The 17,363-nt window shown below is 36.3% G+C and overlaps 4 protein-coding genes across 6 annotated transcripts in view; 1 reads left to right on the forward strand and 3 right to left on the reverse strand.

Moving 5' to 3' along the window:
* The window catches only part of LOC102601154 (trihelix transcription factor ASIL2-like), a 2,952-nt gene extending 1,169 nt beyond the window's left edge, over positions 1–1,783 (reverse strand). Inside the window, exon 1 of the mRNA XM_006348810.2 lies at positions 490–1,783. Coding sequence (XP_006348872.1) covers positions 490–1,682 — 1,193 coding nt within the window. The 5' untranslated portion in view covers positions 1,683–1,783. The remainder of the gene's footprint in view (positions 1–489) is intronic.
* An 806-nt stretch (positions 1,784–2,589) lies between these two features.
* On the reverse strand, positions 2,590–4,625 carry LOC102601491 (uncharacterized). Of its 2 annotated transcripts, none has more exons than XM_006348811.2 (5): positions 4,528–4,625; positions 3,867–3,959; positions 3,499–3,780; positions 3,121–3,164; positions 2,590–3,007 (listed from the first exon to the last, which is right to left on the reverse strand). In XM_006348811.2, exons 2-5 carry the CDS (start codon positions 3,931–3,933, stop codon positions 2,834–2,836), a joined length of 567 nt encoding a protein of 188 aa, XP_006348873.1. In that variant the 5' UTR covers positions 3,934–3,959; positions 4,528–4,625; the 3' UTR covers positions 2,590–2,833. The 2 variants fall into 2 exon arrangements, with proteins under 2 accessions (XP_006348873.1, XP_015164849.1); XM_015309363.1 differs by having other exon boundaries at positions 3,867–3,966.
* A 3,091-nt stretch (positions 4,626–7,716) lies between these two features.
* On the forward strand, positions 7,717–10,177 carry LOC102601824 (F-box/LRR-repeat MAX2 homolog A). Its single transcript, XM_006348812.2, has one exon. It carries the CDS (start codon positions 7,868–7,870, stop codon positions 10,001–10,003), a length of 2,136 nt encoding a protein of 711 aa, XP_006348874.1. The 5' UTR covers positions 7,717–7,867; the 3' UTR covers positions 10,004–10,177.
* A 33-nt stretch (positions 10,178–10,210) lies between these two features.
* Positions 10,211–17,363, reverse strand: part of LOC102602158 (serine/threonine-protein kinase EDR1) — a 13,934-nt gene continuing 6,781 nt past the window's right edge. Inside the window, exons 8-17 of one of the 2 annotated variants that reach the window (XM_006348813.2) lie at positions 15,891–15,986; positions 14,615–14,701; positions 14,177–14,291; positions 13,504–13,789; positions 11,983–12,106; positions 11,880–11,899; positions 11,636–11,792; positions 10,809–11,097; positions 10,596–10,668; positions 10,211–10,464 (exon numbers count right to left, since the gene is read on the reverse strand). In XM_006348813.2, coding sequence (XP_006348875.1) covers positions 10,382–10,464; positions 10,596–10,668; positions 10,809–11,097; positions 11,636–11,792; positions 11,880–11,899; positions 11,983–12,106; positions 13,504–13,789; positions 14,177–14,291; positions 14,615–14,701; positions 15,891–15,986 — 1,330 coding nt within the window. In that variant the 3' untranslated portion in view covers positions 10,211–10,381. Of the gene's footprint in view, positions 10,465–10,595; positions 10,669–10,808; positions 11,141–11,635; positions 11,793–11,879; positions 11,900–11,982; positions 12,107–13,503; positions 13,790–14,176; positions 14,292–14,614; positions 14,702–15,890; positions 15,987–17,363 lie in introns of those variants that run through there. The other variant, XM_015309387.1, reaches the window with a different exon arrangement.

The raw sequence follows: 17,363 nt of genomic DNA on the forward strand, positions 1-17,363 counted from the left end.
ATCTCGCCCCCCCCCCCCTCAAAAACTCCAAAGCACAAAGATTAAAGTAAATTTAAGGAACCTCAGAAAACCAGATACAATGAATTAACAGCTGCTAGAGGATCATACCATCAATAGTCAATACCTAATAATTGACAAATCCAACAAAGATGGTATATCAACTAATAAGGAAACTTAAAAAGGAAAGGTATTCGTATTTCTGGAAAGTAAAGATGCAAAGTTAATAACAATCAACAATGCCTCAATCCCAAACGAGGTCGGGTTCAGCTATATCAATTCCAAACTAGATTGGAAGTAAATGCCCCCCTTTTACATTCAAAGACTGCACACATAATACATGGTGTGTTGCTCGGAACCTCCAAAAATGCAGTACTTTTGGAGGATCTCGGCATTTTTGGGTTGCTACAGCAACATAGGATACATGCACAGGCACTTATATGAATCTAAATCACATAGAATGAAGAAAAAAAACAAGAAAGAGTCACTCACCATCTTCTGAACTGCGGTTTAGAGCGTTTAAGCTTCTCAAGGTGCACTTGTGACTCCATAATCAGCTTCATTCTCTGTATCTCCAAGTCCTTTGCAAATTGCATTCTTTGCTTCTCTAACTCAATCATTTGCCTCTGTTTTGCCTTTTCTACTCTTTCATATATCTCCGAAAACTTTCCTATTGACTCAGCTAGCATCTTATAACCCTCTACCAAACCCCCACTCTTCTTTCTCTTGCTTCTACAAGCAGCAATGGCCATAGCTGATGCTGCCACACTCGACGTCTCCGATTCTTCCTTCTCTTCGTATGAATCATCAGACGCAGCCGCTGCTGCTGCTGCCATGGCCGAGAAATTTCTCCGGGACACCGTGTAGTCCATGGCTGCAGCTGGGCGCTTCGATCGGAGACCAACTGGAATACCCAACAGTGGCGGAGGAGGTACCGGTGGCGTTCTCCATTGAAAAGGTGGCATTTCCGGGGGTGGCGATCTCCATTGAAGAGGTGACGTTTCCGGCGGTGGCGCTCTCCATTGAAGAGGTGACGTTGCCTGCGTAGGCGGCATTCTCCGTTGAGGAGGTAATATTGCCGCCGCCGGCGGTGGCGAAACTTTCGCGGTGACGCCAATGAGAACGTTGAGGCTGCTGAAGAAAGGCCAAGTGGAAATATAACGGCCGGGGGATTGAGATACCTTAGCCCTCTCAATCTTATACTTCTTCTTTAAGGTGTCAATACGGTTTTTGCACTGTATATCCGTACGATACAGCTTTTTGGTATGGCCGTGAACTGTGTTGACAGCATCGGCGACTTCCTCCCAGTGCTGGTGCCTGAGATTTCCCCGGTTAAGCTCCACATACCTGGAACCCCATGCCTCTATCAACGTATGAGTCGCCGCCTCTGACCAGCAATCTTCTCGAGCTGGAAAAACCGGCGTCCGAGCTGACACCGACGCCGGCGTAACCATCGGAGGTGGAGGCAGTGCTAGTAGCTTGTTGTCTCTACACGGCGGCGGAGACCTCGAATGCGACGGAGATGGAGAGTTGTTATTGGAGAAGGGAGGAGCTAAGTGGTCGTCGTCGGACATGGTACCGGAATGTGAAACGTCGGCGGCGGAGGAATGAAAAATAGTGGAGGAATTAGGGTTAGAATCAGTGATCGGTGAGGGGTTATCAGTATGGTTGTGTCGACGGAACATTGGGCGCCGACGAAGGTGGGGGTGTAGTAGACTGTAGTGGTATGTAAGGGACTGTTTGGATTTTGAGCTAATGGGCTTTGCTATAACCTTTTTTTTTTGGGAGGGAAAGAGAAAACAATTTTATAATTTTTGTGGAGATAATAATTCAAATTCTCTCGAGTTCTAGATATGGCAAAATTCTTAATAAAGAGGCTATCCAAATGGGACCTATTTGGTGTGAATCCGAACTAGTCGACTCTAATACAAATACCAAACATCCAATAAGAAATAAAAAAAGTACAAACTCCCACCGGAATAAAGAAGTGGTTTTTCACTAGCACCAATTTTTTTTGCCCACATGTTTTTACGTTCATTTAATCATGTAGTACTTGATTAGTAGCAGTAGTTATCTGTTTTTTTACATTCATTTAATCATAATGGTTGATTAGTATTTAGTAGTAGTAATATGTTTTGCATCAATGTTGTACAGATATCTAAGAATAATTTACTTAGGATGGTTTGGTTTGAGGTATAAAGTAAAATAATAGTGGTATAAGTTTCAGCACGAATGATATTTCACTCTATTTCAATTCATTTGATTAGACATAAAATTTAAAAGTTAAAAGGGACAGGTTTATGTTTGTTTATCTACTTGGGGTTAGTACAGATTTACGTAAACAATTATATTGGATATTGACTTTGTATATTGTATCACCACAAGTGCACCAATATTGTATTCCGAAAATGAAGAAGAGTCTTGAAGTAAAAGTAAAGTTGTCTCTTGTCTCTATCAACAGGTCACTGATTCGAATTGTAGAATCAATCACTAATATCTTGTCAAGGTAGGTTGCCTACTTTACACCTCGCTTAGGAAAGGCTCTTCTCCGAACCGTGCATAAACACAAAAAGGTTCATGCATTGGGCAAAATTCAGAACTAACCATCATGAATTCACACACTACTTAAACGTCATTTCAGATTACAAACACACACAACTTAGCCCAAACTAATTTCAGACAAGTCTCCCCACAGTTAGTTAAAAGCTGAAAAATAAATACACTCCACAACTGTTGGATCACTAGTGCCAAATTTAGAATTGTTAATTACCTAATATCATATACATGTCATTGACTAAATAGAGCAGCTCACTAGCCATTTCAGCCATCTTTTTCTTCATTTAAGTGTAAATTCAACCGGCTCAAATGCCCATTCGGATGGAGAGGAGGGTGGAGAATCCCTCTTCTTGGGAGAAGATGGATCCCATAAAGATCTCAACCAAGAGAACTCTGACATAGACAATTCTTCTGGCACGGGATAGCAGTGTGAGTTATCGATTCCTTTATCACTCTGTTGAGCCAAAAAAATTAGTCGTATGAGATTACTACAACACTAACAGATTTTTTTCTTCAAGACCATACTTATCCGTGTGAAAATGCAGAAGAATGAAGTACTAGACTCACCATTCCCGTTTCTGTTTTTGGTATGTCAATATGAGAAGCTGAATCTGCAGCAGGAAAAAATGTGCTATAAGGTTTTCTTCGAGTATCTTATAGGATTCAAAGTACGATAAATGTAGAACAAAAAATGTATAAAGGACCAATGCAATACTCATTTTCAGCATCGAAGAACTATGTCTTTTCCAAATAATGGAGCAATCACAATCCAGTCAACAGACAATTTGAAGAGATAAAATTTATCCAAGTAATATCGATAACAATTTGTAGCTAGAAACTATAATAATGATTAAGGTTGTGTTACTTGTTGGGCCTGTCAGTAGGTGAACCATTATGTTAACAGATTGGAACTGAATTCACATCCCAGAAGAAAGAAGAAATTACCACAATCAGGCAGAACCAATTCCATGAAATGTTTTCGCGTCAATCCTGAACTTTGTGCCTCGACACATTTTTTGTGATCGTGTTGAAATGTCTCCTCTGCTATGTTAAGCTCACTTGGAACTTTAACCTCCTTCTGTGAACTCTTTTTCTTTGCTGCTTCTTCAGGAAGAGCAGTTGATTTGTTCGTGATGTCATTGAGGGGATTACGACTTTTAAGCCCTGTAGTACCTTTTTTAACAGCTTCAGGTTTACCACTCTTTGATTTGCCAGTTATCACACCCTCTACAAATAATTAATGAAAAAAATCAGTAAGCTTAGCTGCACAGTTTATCAAATCTTTCAGATAGACAAGTAAAATGAGATCGTACTTTTGAAGTATATGTCCGAGTTTTCATCTTGAAAGATTAGAGGCCTCTGAATGAGATTCTTTGCCATGATTATAGCACTCAATCAAATTATGCCTGCAGACTTATATCACAATCAGAAAGTAGAAATATTTAGTAAACGACTTATCAAACTCAACATTTCCTTTCGAAGGGCTGATAACTCGCAATATGGAAACAAAAAATCCATTTTTAAGGCCTTAACATCTTCGTCCCCTTCTTCCATAACATTATTTCTCAAAATTTGACTATGATATGCAAAATTTGACTTCAAACCCATTTTTCTTTTATAAATGTGGAGTACATGCTCGCTTGCACACACTTGGACTAATTTCACAAGATACTTGCTATCTCCTACCGGCACAAATACAGGATAACTCCGTCTCCGTCCATCAAAGCTTGGACGGATTAAACCCGAGATTTCATGACTCTCATACCAGTTAATTGAAAAAATTGAACTAGTATATATCAACCGGGAACATAACGTGGAAGAGAACGATTATCACAAAGAAAGCAAAGAAGAATTCCATATTTCATTTCTGCCAAAGTAGAACATATTCAAGTAGAAATTAAAGTAAACCGATTCATAAATGGAAGCTAACAAACACTAGTAATTACTGGAGAAGAAGAAATGCAGGGAACTTACAACTCGATTTCGCCGGAAAAAGAGCTCGCCGGCAGAGAGTGGTGTCGATTAGGGCAAGGGCGGGAGATGCATACAATTCAAATTTGGGGAAATGAACCCCACTTTTAACTGGAAGTTGAAGCCCAATTGAATGTTTTTGGGTTTCATTTCCTAATTTTGAATTGGGCCCAAAAAAATGAATGAATAGGTTTAGGGGAAACTTTTAGAAATTCCACTAGTTTAGAAACTAATTATTTAGATATATTCCAGTTTGTAATATTACGAATTTTACTAGATTTTGATGCGTCCAAATACATCCAAATACATATATCTCGGAATACTTGAGGTAAGAATTAGATGTAATTTATTTTGGATACAGATTCGCATATATCTGAAATATATAGACAAATCTCGTTCGTATTCTCTACCTATCTTAGTGTATCTGGTAAGAAAGTTACATGTATTTAGGTGTATCATTCTCAATATATGGTAAAAACTCTTAAATACTAATAAGATACATAATTATTTGAAAGTATAGATAGAATTAGTATATATGATATGGATGTATGTCTAGTAAGGTAGTTTTCCCTAGGTAAAGTTAGTCATGTCGGGTCATTTGCACTTTTGCTCATATTTTGTGTTGGTCTTAAATTCTTACCCCTCAAAGTAAATAAATATTTTGTGAAATACAAGTTTATATTTTTGTATCGTAAATCATAATATTTCAAAAATTATGTCTATTTGATATAAGTTTAATTTATAGAGATAAAAATTTAAATGATAAGTACTTATTTTAGAACCAAGAGAACAATATTCAAATGGAAAAGACAAAGCTAGTACTTCTTTTTTCTCTTTGGATTATGAAAGGGACAAAAGGCACTACATGATATGACTTGATAAGAAGGGAAACTAGAAGATGTAACCGGTCATTTGGTTGGTAGATAATGATAATTATTTTAAAATAATAGGTGTTTATATAATTATATTTTTTTGCGTTTAATAATAAAAATTATTTTATTTTATTACTCTATAATAAATAATAAAATTAATTATTTAAAAATAAAATAAAATAATTTCATAAAATATCCTAATTTATAATATATTATATCTATCTTATCCTACGGACCAACTGAATATATGAAAGAAAGAAAAAAAACGGAGATGTGGATAAGATGTACTATTGTACTTACTCCATTTCTCTAGCAACCCTTTAATTGTGGTTATAAAATTAACAAATGGATCTCACAAGAAATAGTGGATACCGTAAATTTGAATAAATACAAAAATTCCAATTCATTCCATGAATGATTATTTTTAAAAAAAATTACTTCAATTGTATCAAAATTTGCTAAATTGTTTAGGTACTCCCACTTAACTAATTGTAATAGCCAGAATTCATTAATTATTTGATACGAACATTTAAAATGCCCACTTTTAAAAGTTTAATTGAAGAAGTACTTACCACTCCACCGTAATCCTTGTCGGTGGATTCCATATAGTTGTACAATGGAGTACGTCCAATTTCACAGCTGATTATATATCCCATATCCTAAAATGCCAAATTTAATTTAATATATTTGACTTTTATTCCCAATTAATATGAGGACACACCAAAAACAGTAAAAAAGAATAAAAATTATTCACACCATGTTACATCAAATCAATATAGTAGTATTTATTTATTACCTAATTACAATTTTATATATATACATTTTAATTTTTAACCAACAAAAATAATACACTAGTTGATTTAGGCTCTATTTTGGATTGACTTATTTCAAGTAATTTTAAGTCAAAATAATTTTTAAACACAAATATTCGATGCAATTAGTATTTTACTTCTTTTTTTTAAAATATCATATTGTTATCAAGACAATATGACAATTCTATTTGAGGACTCCAAAATATACCTAAAAAATCTGATCCAAATAGAATCCCTCTCACTTTAAGATAAGATAGTATTATATAAATAGACTGTGTTTCCTGTTTTAGATCCTTCTTATATTCTATCCTAAAATGCCACGATATTTTTCTAATAATTTTGGATGTACATTATTATTACACATTCTCTTTAAAAAAAAACAATTATATGTTTATTACTAACACGTATGTTATTAGTGTAGGAGCACAAAAATCTTTTAGGATATTTTAGGAACGGAAAGGATCAAATGAACAAAATTGTCATACGTTTGTACTTTGTAGTTTGGTCCAATGAGGTTATTTTTAACTTATTATATAATAATAAAGGTATGTTCAAACCAAATATTGACAGCAAATATATTTTTAAATCAAATTATAAATAAAGAGTATTTTTGTTTATTTCATATAATTTAAAGATATTTTTGATTGTTTTCCGTTGTATGAAGTAAAGACACAGAATAATAAATGGAGCTTTATATGAAATAGTTGATTAAAGAAAGAAATTCTGTTTAGGAGACAATTTGATACTCATTCGTGCACCTTATAAAGTTTTTGAGTATATTAATTTTTTAATATAAGAATATACTGCCTCTATAATATACCTTAGGATAATTCGGATAAAATTTACTCCACTTCATAATGTTGTCTGTACTTTTTTATATCCAAAAAGTTCCATTATTCATTCAAAAGTAGTGCCCCAAATTTATTTATTTATTTTTTTTAAAAAGTAAAAACTTATATTAATAGGATATCATATTTAAAATCGTGTCAATTTTAGATGTTGGACGGTAATTTTTTCTCTTTTGGATGGTTGTTATTGTTAGTTTAAATATTATATAGTATTTATTTTGATTATTATTTAATTTTTATTATTGTATTATATCGTTTAACCTCATTCTTGGGTAAGATGAAAAGTCTTATTTTGTAATGATTAATTTGATACGATCGTGTCGTTATCTTAATATTTTGTTTTTATTTAGTATTATTTTTTGAAACCCTAAGGAAGCACTTTGTGGCGAGTATAACCTGCTCACAGTTCAATCATTCAAAATATTTCATAAGAAATGTAACTCGTACTAGACAAATCACCTAATGATTGAGTAGCTAACGGAGATTGAATTCAGTTCTAGGTTTTGTTAGTAATTCTATCTCGTACCCTAATATTATTGATGTATGACATTATATAACGACAAAAAAACAATACGTAACAACCATCCAAACAAAGTGTTAAAATATTAACACAAATAACAAATACCAATTATCGACATTAGATACTGAACATCGTAGATACCGAACATCGGACAAGAAAAGAAAATAAAAATGACTATCAATATGTACACAACCCTCATCCCCATCTCAAACTCTTAAACCCAATTTCCCAAAACCTTCCCAATTACAACAACCCAAAAATTCTCACTGTTCCCAAACTGAAAGCCTATCAATGGCTGCACAGCTTACTTGTATCACCACCATTAGCGACCTCCCCGATGTCATCCTCTCCAACATCATCGCCGCCGTCTCCGACGTCCGCAGCCGCAACTCCACCTCCCTCGTCTGCCGGAAATGGCTCGTCCTCGAACGTTCCACGCGCTCCTCTCTCACGCTCCGTGGCAACGTCCGTGACCTCTTCATGTTACCCACTTGCTTCAGATCCGTTACTCACCTTGACCTCTCCCTTATCTCACCTTGGGGTCATCCACTCCTCTCCCCCACCGCCGTTGCTGACCCTTTCTTAATCGCCCAACTCCTCCACCACGCGTTTCCGTCCATCACTTCCCTCGTTCTGTACACGCGCAACCCGTGTACCCTAAGGATCTTGCCTCCGTTATGGCCAAACCTCAAGGAAATCAAGCTTGTTCGATGGCATCAACGTCCGCAATTATCAGCTGGGGAGGAGCTCAATATGCTATTTACAGAGAATTGCCCAAAGCTTCATTCGCTAGATTTGTCCAATTTTTACTGCTGGACGGATGATATTCCTGTCGCACTTGAATCTCATCCTACAGTTGCAGCTAATCTCACGAGCTTAAATCTCTTGAATTCGAGTTTTCCTGAAGGGTTTAAGTCTGATGAGATTAGCTCGATAACGCGAGCTTGCCCCAATTTGAAGGAGTTACGTGTTGCTTGTATGTTTGATCCCAGGTACATTGGGTTTGTTGGTGATGAAGGTTTGGTTTCTATAGCTAACAATTGTCCCAAATTATCAGTGCTTCATTTGGCTGATACTTCAGCTTTGTCAAACGCTAGGGGTGATCGAAATGATGAGGGGTTCACTCAAGAGGACGCGAAGTTTAGTGTTTCAACTTTGATTGAGGTATTTTCTGGTCTTCCAATACTTGAAGAGCTTGTTTTAGATGTTTGTAATAATGTTAGAGACACCGGTCCTGCGTTGGAAATTTTGAATAAGAAATGCCCTAAATTGAGATCGTTGAAGTTGGGGCAATTCCATGGTGTTTCTATGCCAATTGAATCAAAGTTGGACGGAGTGGCTCTTTGTGAAGGGCTTCAATCGTTGTCGATAAGGAATGTGGGGGACTTGAATGATATGGGTTTGATAGCTATCGGTAGAGGGTGTTCGAGGTTAACCAAGTTTGAGATTCAAGGTTGTAAAAAGATTACTATGAGGGGCATGAGGACACTAGCTTCTTTGCTTAAGAATACGTTGGTTGATGTCAAGATATCTTGCTGCAAGAATCTTGGAGCCTCTTATTCATTGAAAGCATTGGAGCCAATACAAGAACGGATCCAAAGGCTTCACATTGATTGTGTGTGGGATAGCGTTGAAGAATTTGAAGATCTTGATGGCTATGGATACGGGTTTGATCTTAATGTGAACGATGGAGGTGAGGCATCAAGCAACTCTACTGGTTCTGGGGACACATTTGAATGCAAGGAAGATGCATTCATGTTTAAACAACAGAAAAGATGCAAGTATGAGGAAGTCAATGGCCACGCTAATGGATATAGTGGACGATCATGGGATCAGCTGCAATCCCTCTCTCTTTGGATTGAGGTTGGTGAGCTTCTGACTCCTTTAACAGCTGCAGGTCTTGAAGACTGTCCTAACTTAGAAGAGATCAGCATTAAAGTGGAAGGAGATTGCAGGCTATGGTCAAAACCTTCGGGGAGAGAATTTGGACTGAGCACTCTTCTATACTATCCTATGCTATCCAAGATGCATTTGGATTGTGGAGATACCATAGGTTATGCACACACCGCGCCATCAGGGCAGATGGATTTGAGCTTGTGGGAAAGGTTTTATCTGTTTGGGATTGGAAATTTGAGCCTTACTGAACTTGATTACTGGCCACCACAAGATAGGGACGTTAACCAAAGGTGTCTATCCCTACCAGCAGCTGGGCTGCTACAAGAATGTGTCACTCTCAGAAAACTCTTCATCCATGGAACAGCACATGAACATTTCATGATGTTCTTTCTTAGGATCCCGAACTTAAGAGATGTACAACTGAGAGAAGATTACTATCCCGCACCTGAGAATGACATGAGTACAGAGATGAGGGCAGACTCGTTGAGCCGCTTTGAAGCTGCCCTAAACAGGCGTTCAATATCTGATTGATGCAAGGAGCAAAATGTCGACACAATTATCCCATGTCCAGTGCCTCAAAAGAGTTTTATTTAGTCAGATAATGTATTAAATATCCAGAACTCTTTATATGCATTATGGTTTTGTGCATTGACATCTGACGCACTTTGCTCAAATTGGGATAAAGAGGATGATCAAATTTGGGTCCCGGTTTTACTTGCAAGGAGTGGAATTGTAGAATTAGGTAAACGAACTCTGCATTTGATTTCACAAAAAGGCTGAACGTTTCAACTATATTTCTACATACACGATATTTTTTCTAAAACTGGAAAATCACACAGTTACTACAACTTGAGCCGGACATTGTTAACACCTCTACCATGTTTTTCTGTACAGACAAAACAGATTGCACTAACACAGTGAATACTCGCACTCTACCAGTCGGGTGAGAATTTCCCCGCAACTTGGTCTTTCGTTGGGTTCAGCCCAACAGTCTGAAATGGAAAAAACAATGAGTCAGGGAAGTCAAAAAGCTAAAAAGGAGAACATTATGGAGAGGAACAGAAAGAAGAACAGTGAAATACATGGGTCCATTGCATTTAGTTATACATTACGCCAGAAATACCTGCAATTAGTTGGCCAAGGGGTCCTTCAGGTATCTCTAGCCTTGATCCTTCATTGGCAACAATATAAACTACCTGAAAATGGGCACAAGGCAGTTGCTGTTACTTGATGTAGCCATGTGGAAATAAGACACTAACTTCCAAGACATAAGAAAAACCAATTAACCATAACAAGGTTACAAGGTATAACTTAGGAGAGGTTAAATATAGCGTACCCTCTCCGGTGGTACACCGTGCCATGGTCTTTCTAGGGTACAAAGCTCCCACATTATCACGCCAAGACTAAAAATGTCACATTTTTCTGTATAAGACTCGTTTCGGATGAGCTCTGGAGCCATCCATTCAGGAGTGCCAGCTGCTGCAGTATCTCTCATAGGTGCATCTGTCATTATTTTCGAGAGCCCAAAATCACATATTTTGACACTCCAGTGCTTGTTCACAAGGCAGTTTGCACTTTTTAGATCACGATGGACTATCTTCATCCGATGCATGCACATCAACCCTCTTAGTTGCCAACAGAAGCAAGAAACTAATCATAAATCCCGTCCTTGAGAAATATAAAAGTAGAAGCATGGTTGAGGTATTTTATGTAGAAGCTTTTGAAGCGTTATTTAATAAAAAAACAATACATGGTTTGTATGTAATTAACATGTGTTGAAGGGATTGTAATCAGCATTCATAGAAAAAGAATGTCTCGGAAGGACATGGAACTTCATCATGCAACAGATTATTTAATTGCAGAAACAAAGATGGATCAAAATTAAACAATCAGCATCATAAGTCTGTACTAAGGCATGCAAAAGAGAATGCGGGTATTATTAGAATGCCTCCCGAAAATATATCAAATCATTTTTTTCGAGTTACATTTAAAGAGCTTTCCTGCTATATCATTTTGTGTTTTGAGACCCCTGGACATTCGTTGATGCTTTAAACAAAAAATTTACAGGAGCATTAATTAAAAGATAAAAGAAAAGAGAATCACTAAAAAGCGTTAAGAACCACCAAGTTATCTTGCAACACCAAAGACCAACAACAAACCAACCTGCATATGTCACGAAGCATCTTGAGTTTCCTCCGCCAGTTAACTCTCTTCTTTTGACCACTTAAATGGATCAAAAAATATAGAGATCCCATCTCCATGAATTCAGTAACCATCGACAAATGAGGAGGCGTTGTGCACGCACCAAGAAACAATATAACTGCAACCGTGAAAGGAAGGAGCAATATTATAGAGCCAAGTAAGAAAGAAAAGCCAATACGTAAAAAGGGAAAGAGAAGAGAAATACCATTTGGATGCCGAAGGCGGCTGAGAAAGCAAAAAGAAAGAAAAACTTATTAGAACATTTCGAAGCCAAAAGGAGTTAGCCCAATCCTAGAAAGACACAATACCTAAGGATTGAGATCTCATTGCAGAAGTCCTCCATGTTTTCCTCTGTAAGATCTTGCTCCAGGAAAACTTTAATCGCAACATCAGTTCCATTCCAAATTCCTCGAAAAACTTCTCCAAAGAATCCTGCAAATATAGCCAGATTGTTTAGACCTCAAACTCCCAAATACATATTCAGAGTGGTGGAAGAAAATGCAGATCAACAGAACATAGGAAAGCATATATTTGGACCTTGATCACTTTGAAGATATATTTAAGTAGAAGACTTCTAAATTTTTTAGTAGCGAACCTAACTTTATTATGTTTCTCATTTTAATTCTTTAGCTCTATGTGTATCCTCATCATATACATCTTTTCGGATCTAATGCTGTAAGACAGTTTGCTCTCTATATGGTGTAGGCATAACACCATTCCTTGGTATCGCATTGTCTCCAATGCGCACTCCATTTGATCTTTTTTGCTTATACATCATGTACCTTTTGTTGGTGAACTAAGATAGTGTTCAACTAAACAAAGGTAAGCCTCCTATAATTCTAACAATCTATCTATACAGCATGGAATTTCCTCATTCCATAAATACAAGTATTGCGCTCTTACCACTAGACATGTATCTGCTATTGTTCTTGGGAGTTTGGAGCATCTACCAAATGTTTAATATAGTATAATCCCTGCCAGAAAGCATAAGTATGGGTTGGACCTACAACTAAAGAAGGTGACCAACAGTCTACCCATGCTCCTTACATGAACAACACCACCCAGTTACAATTATCTCCTTCCTAAGTTATTGCCGCCAATAGGACTCCCCACAAAGCACGCCACTTTTTAGGTGCCTTTGATGATTTCCAAAGAAGTCTTGCGATATAAATTCTCCAGAAAACGGTTTGAAAATCATTACCACAATAACTAATCACCCCCCACCACCCCCAAAAAAAACATTTTTGTAGCTAAAAAGGCTTTGTGGAAAATAGATAAAGGGCTTCACTTTTCGATGTAGTTGACTACACCGTATATCAAGCCAAAACCGTATTATGTTCCCATTCCTTACAGCCCATAGTTTTGAGAAAATGAACTACTTTTCATCATGCAGTTCCACAAACGATTATGTATGATGATGTGACCTCATAAATAACCAACCCTATAGACCATTACGTTGTATCTCTACTTCTCAGTGCCTGCTCTTTGCATAAAGTCCCTGTAACCACCTTCCTAGGATAGCTTGATGAAAGTGGAAAATCTAAGCTGTTTTCTATACCAAACTCAAAGCACAAAGTGATCAAACACATTATGATAAGCATTAACCAAGGCTTCTCACTCATCAAAGTTCACAGAGCATGATCAATCAGTATTAGTATAATAGTTGGCAGGCTAAGCCCACGGAGCAATGACAACAGTCTCAAATCAGCTCATTGTGGACTCACTAGTTGGTACTAAAGCAATAAGTGTAACCAAATGATTTTAAAACAAAAAAATGAAGCATAAAATACAACAGTGCTACTTGGAAAAATGATTTAAAATAAACTCACCAATCCCAATACGAGTGCCAACAGTCAACTCAGAGAAGTCTATATTCCATTCTTCAAAAGGTAGAAGAGGCTTATTCAGAAACATCGGCGATTCCAAAATCCTATTCCAGGTTGAGACCATTTTGTCATTTATCTGCCCCCTTCCTTCCAGAGCCTGTCTCCTGAATTCATGGGGAGACGAGGGTAATGATACTGCCTTCTGGGAGCTCATGTGCTCTCTTGACAATGCAAACATGGAAGACTGTCCACCCGATATATCAGGGTCGTCATGGTGAAAATCAGACACCTAAAATACAAATCGTTTGGCCAACACAAAGAAATAGAAAGAGACAATCCATCAAATACTGTTTCGTATTATTCAATTAGGGTTAAGATAGAATACTGTAATAATCAGAGTTCCCATTATTTTTCACCATGAACTAAGATTATAACATTCATTTATTAAGAGGAAAACAACTCCAGAAGATACTCGTATGCAACTTCATTATGGCGAAATTAAGAGAGTGAAAGATCCCTAGAGAAAAGGACAGCCACAGAATCGAGAAAAAAATTCAACAAGAGTGTATCCTGCCGCTCATTTGAACAGGTAGGCGGTAACAAAACTCAACTATTTCCAGAGTGAAAGACATCAAAGTATTAGGAACCTCAAAACCAGAGAGAAACGGTAGCATACATTTTTTTGAAGATCCAATGCCCCGCTTCTGTCATTTGAAGAATGGGGGGATGAGCTATTTTCCCCTTGTTCTCTTCGATTCTGCTTCATTGCTTCATTCATTGCTCGAACCGCCCTGGTTTCATGCATGACACAAAAAATGGCATAAGTCAAAGAAGGAATTGGTTGCTAAGTCTTCTTAGCAATATTTCTGACAGCGTCCATATTGTGATGAAGTACATCTATATCCAGGCACAAGTTCTAAGCAATAAGTTCTTTTTTTCATACAGAAAACATAAGGTGCTTACTAACATTCTTGGAATATATCACGAAAGATAGATAATAACGCAATTTAGCATCAAATAAATTCTCACTTGTACATATTAATAACAAAAAGATGAGCCTATAAACTACGAGTGAAGACATTTATGATGATGACCATTATATTACAATATCTACCTTACGATGTCATCGCCAATTTCTGGAGTAATACTAATACTTCTTCTTCGTAACCTACGTGGTTCAGATGTAGATGCTCCTTCTGACCTGTGGATAGAAACAGTCAAAATTCAGCAAATTTTCTGACAATGATGAAGGTTTATTATGCTCAAAAGTCTTCACAAGTCGATCCACTATTAAACAGGTAAATTTAAAGAGCGTGCATATATTAGAAGAGAAGAGAAGAGATTATGGAAATTTTAACTCACATAAATATATATAACTCTGGGTTACCCATCCCATAAAACATCAAAAGGTAATGGTTGTGTCATATAGACTAAAGATGAACTAAGTTTAGACCATTATCCCATTTTAAAGGGAGAAATTATGCAACTTTATAACTCTACTCCGAGACGCTCCACAAAAAGATGAGGTAAAAAAGACATAGGATGGAACACCCAGTACTCAAAATTCTTCTACCAAGAAACTAATCGCCATCCATCTCAAGTCAATTATTACGTCTTATTAGTTCCACTATAAAGGACTTATTTTTGTTCAATCTGTTCTTTTTCTCTTTAATGATTTGTAAACTGAAATGTGTCATCATTATCGAAGTAATATCAAAACACTTCCAAATTATTGTCTTAAGAAACATAATTACTACATCAAATATTCTAAAGAACAAATAATAGCTATCGAGCAAGGGGAAATATTGACAAAATTGTATCTTATAAGTTTGGAATAATTTATAAAAAATTACAACGGTAATAGAACCAAATACCAACACACTGAAATCCTAGATTAGTATTCATATGCACTCTTGTACCAACTCTATCAGCTATGCAAAAACCCATCCTCAATAGCTATTAAGCACTTTCATCAAAAACTAGTAGCTAAGACAACTGATTAGGAAGGCAAATATCCATGTTTGAAGACACTAGTAAGTAGTAACTTTATGGAATTTCATCAACAGAAATATTTTCATATGAGGTGGCTGCTGAGGTATGCACTTGTGTCTTCTGCAGAAAACATGCTTAATTAACATAAAAAATATTGCATTCAGCAGTTCATTTTAAGCAACATTAGCCTCTCTGATTGACAACTCAAGCGAATGAACCAAAGTATTGTGAACTGGGAAGTGGGCACCCTAAATATGAATGGGCAATAACATGTGAGATGAACCAAAAATAACGGCAGGAACAAAAAGAACAATTTGAGTGTTTTATGCATGTCAATGTTTTGCTGATATACTGATAAAAACTCATAGGAAACTGAAAACAAGACCAGAATTCAATACCTTGATGAAGCAACATCATCTGAATAATCTCGGAATGTTTTCGTATCACCACTAAGCATAGACCGGGCACGTGCTCGAAATGAAGGATGCTCCGGACTAGAGATTTGAAGTGAGAGAAGAACATAATTAGACGAAACCATCCATTACAGTAAAATGAACAGCTCAGTTTAATGGAGATAAAGAGAGTCCCTAGATGTGTTGAAGAAAACATTGCAAGCTTACAACTTTCTGAAACATTGTTTGAAACCTATATGATACCTCTTTAGCGTGACAAAAATATCTTCTGATTTGTGGAGATTGATAAAAAAAATACTGAGAAGCTCTCAAAGATATAACTACACGTCTAGGACTCTTTATTCAAACCAGGATGCTATACATGTACATGTGAGATGCCAAATTTTCTTCTTTTTTTCATGGATTATAAGACATGTTTAAAAACAAAGAAAATAAGGGAAATCTTCAAAGAGCCTTCTAAAATTTGTTAGTTCAATATTAGCTGAGTCAATTTGGTGTTACAATTTAACCACAAAATGCAGCAGTGATAAAAGTAAATAAATAAATGGTATACAAGTACATGTGAGATGCCAGATTCATTTTTCATGAATCATAAGACATGTTTGAAACAACGACAAAAAGAAGGGAAATCATCAAGTCTTCTAAAACTAATGTCAGTACAATATAGCTTATTCAAAGTGGTGTTACAAATTAAACACAAAATGAAGCAGTAACAAAAGTAAATAAATAAATGAGAAAAAGACCAATGATGAAAATTAAAACAATTCAAAAATCCTACTAGTCACACTAGAACCAGCTCAAAAAGAAAAAACCAAGCTAACTGTTCAGAAACAAGATATTCATAGTTTTAAAACAACCGCACAAATTTATGCAAGTGGTGAATGACACCTTATGCCATGCTTGTTCCCTTTGTTACCTATCAAAAAACAGAATCATTTGTTCCCTATAAATATAAATCACAGAAAAGTGTAAATGCTTACAAGTTGTCACCGACTATTTGTAATAGTCTAAACCAAGCACGATGTTCAATTTCTCAACAAGCTACTTTTAGATCAATCCAGGAAAGCTGGTAAATTTCATTCATCACTTTCGAGTAACTAGTAACAGTGAAATTGCACATATACATGTTTGTTCTCCATTTTCAGGATCATCTCGAAAAAAGTCACACTATTGCATCACCATGTAAACTTCAGATTTTTAAACTAAGGATCCAGTACTGTGTGATGCAAACCAAGTAATTTTGAGACACTTGAGAATTCGCCAATATAAACGCACATTATATACAAGATCTCATAACACAGATTTCAAATACCACGTTTCAAAGGCACATCAAACTCTGCAGTTTAAGCTACCCAGCATTATAAATAGACTTGATATTAAGCCAAACATTGCTTGCCCTGCAACATTATTATTATTTTTTATTTTTTTTATTTTTTTTTTATGACAAGGGAAACCCGC

The sequence above is a fragment of the Solanum tuberosum genome, unplaced genomic scaffold, assembly GCF_000226075.1.
Source record: "Solanum tuberosum cultivar DM 1-3 516 R44 unplaced genomic scaffold, SolTub_3.0 scf00102, whole genome shotgun sequence".
Taxonomy (NCBI): domain Eukaryota; kingdom Viridiplantae; phylum Streptophyta; class Magnoliopsida; order Solanales; family Solanaceae; genus Solanum; species Solanum tuberosum.

Coding starts and splice junctions, on each gene's coding strand:
- LOC102601491 (XM_006348811.2), bottom strand. CDS start 3,933: ATGGCAAAGAATCTCATTCAGAGGCCTCTAATCTTTCAAGATGAAAAC. Junction 3,165..3,498: donor ATTGGTTCTGCCTGATTGTG/GTAATTTCTTCT, acceptor TTCCTGCTGCAG/ATTCAGCTTCTCATATTGAC. Junction 3,008..3,120: donor CAAAAACAGAAACGGGAATG/GTGAGTCTAGTA, acceptor TTGGCTCAACAG/AGTGATAAAGGAATCGATAA.
- LOC102601824 (XM_006348812.2), top strand. CDS start 7,868: ATGGCTGCACAGCTTACTTGTATCACCACCATTAGCGACCTCCCCGAT.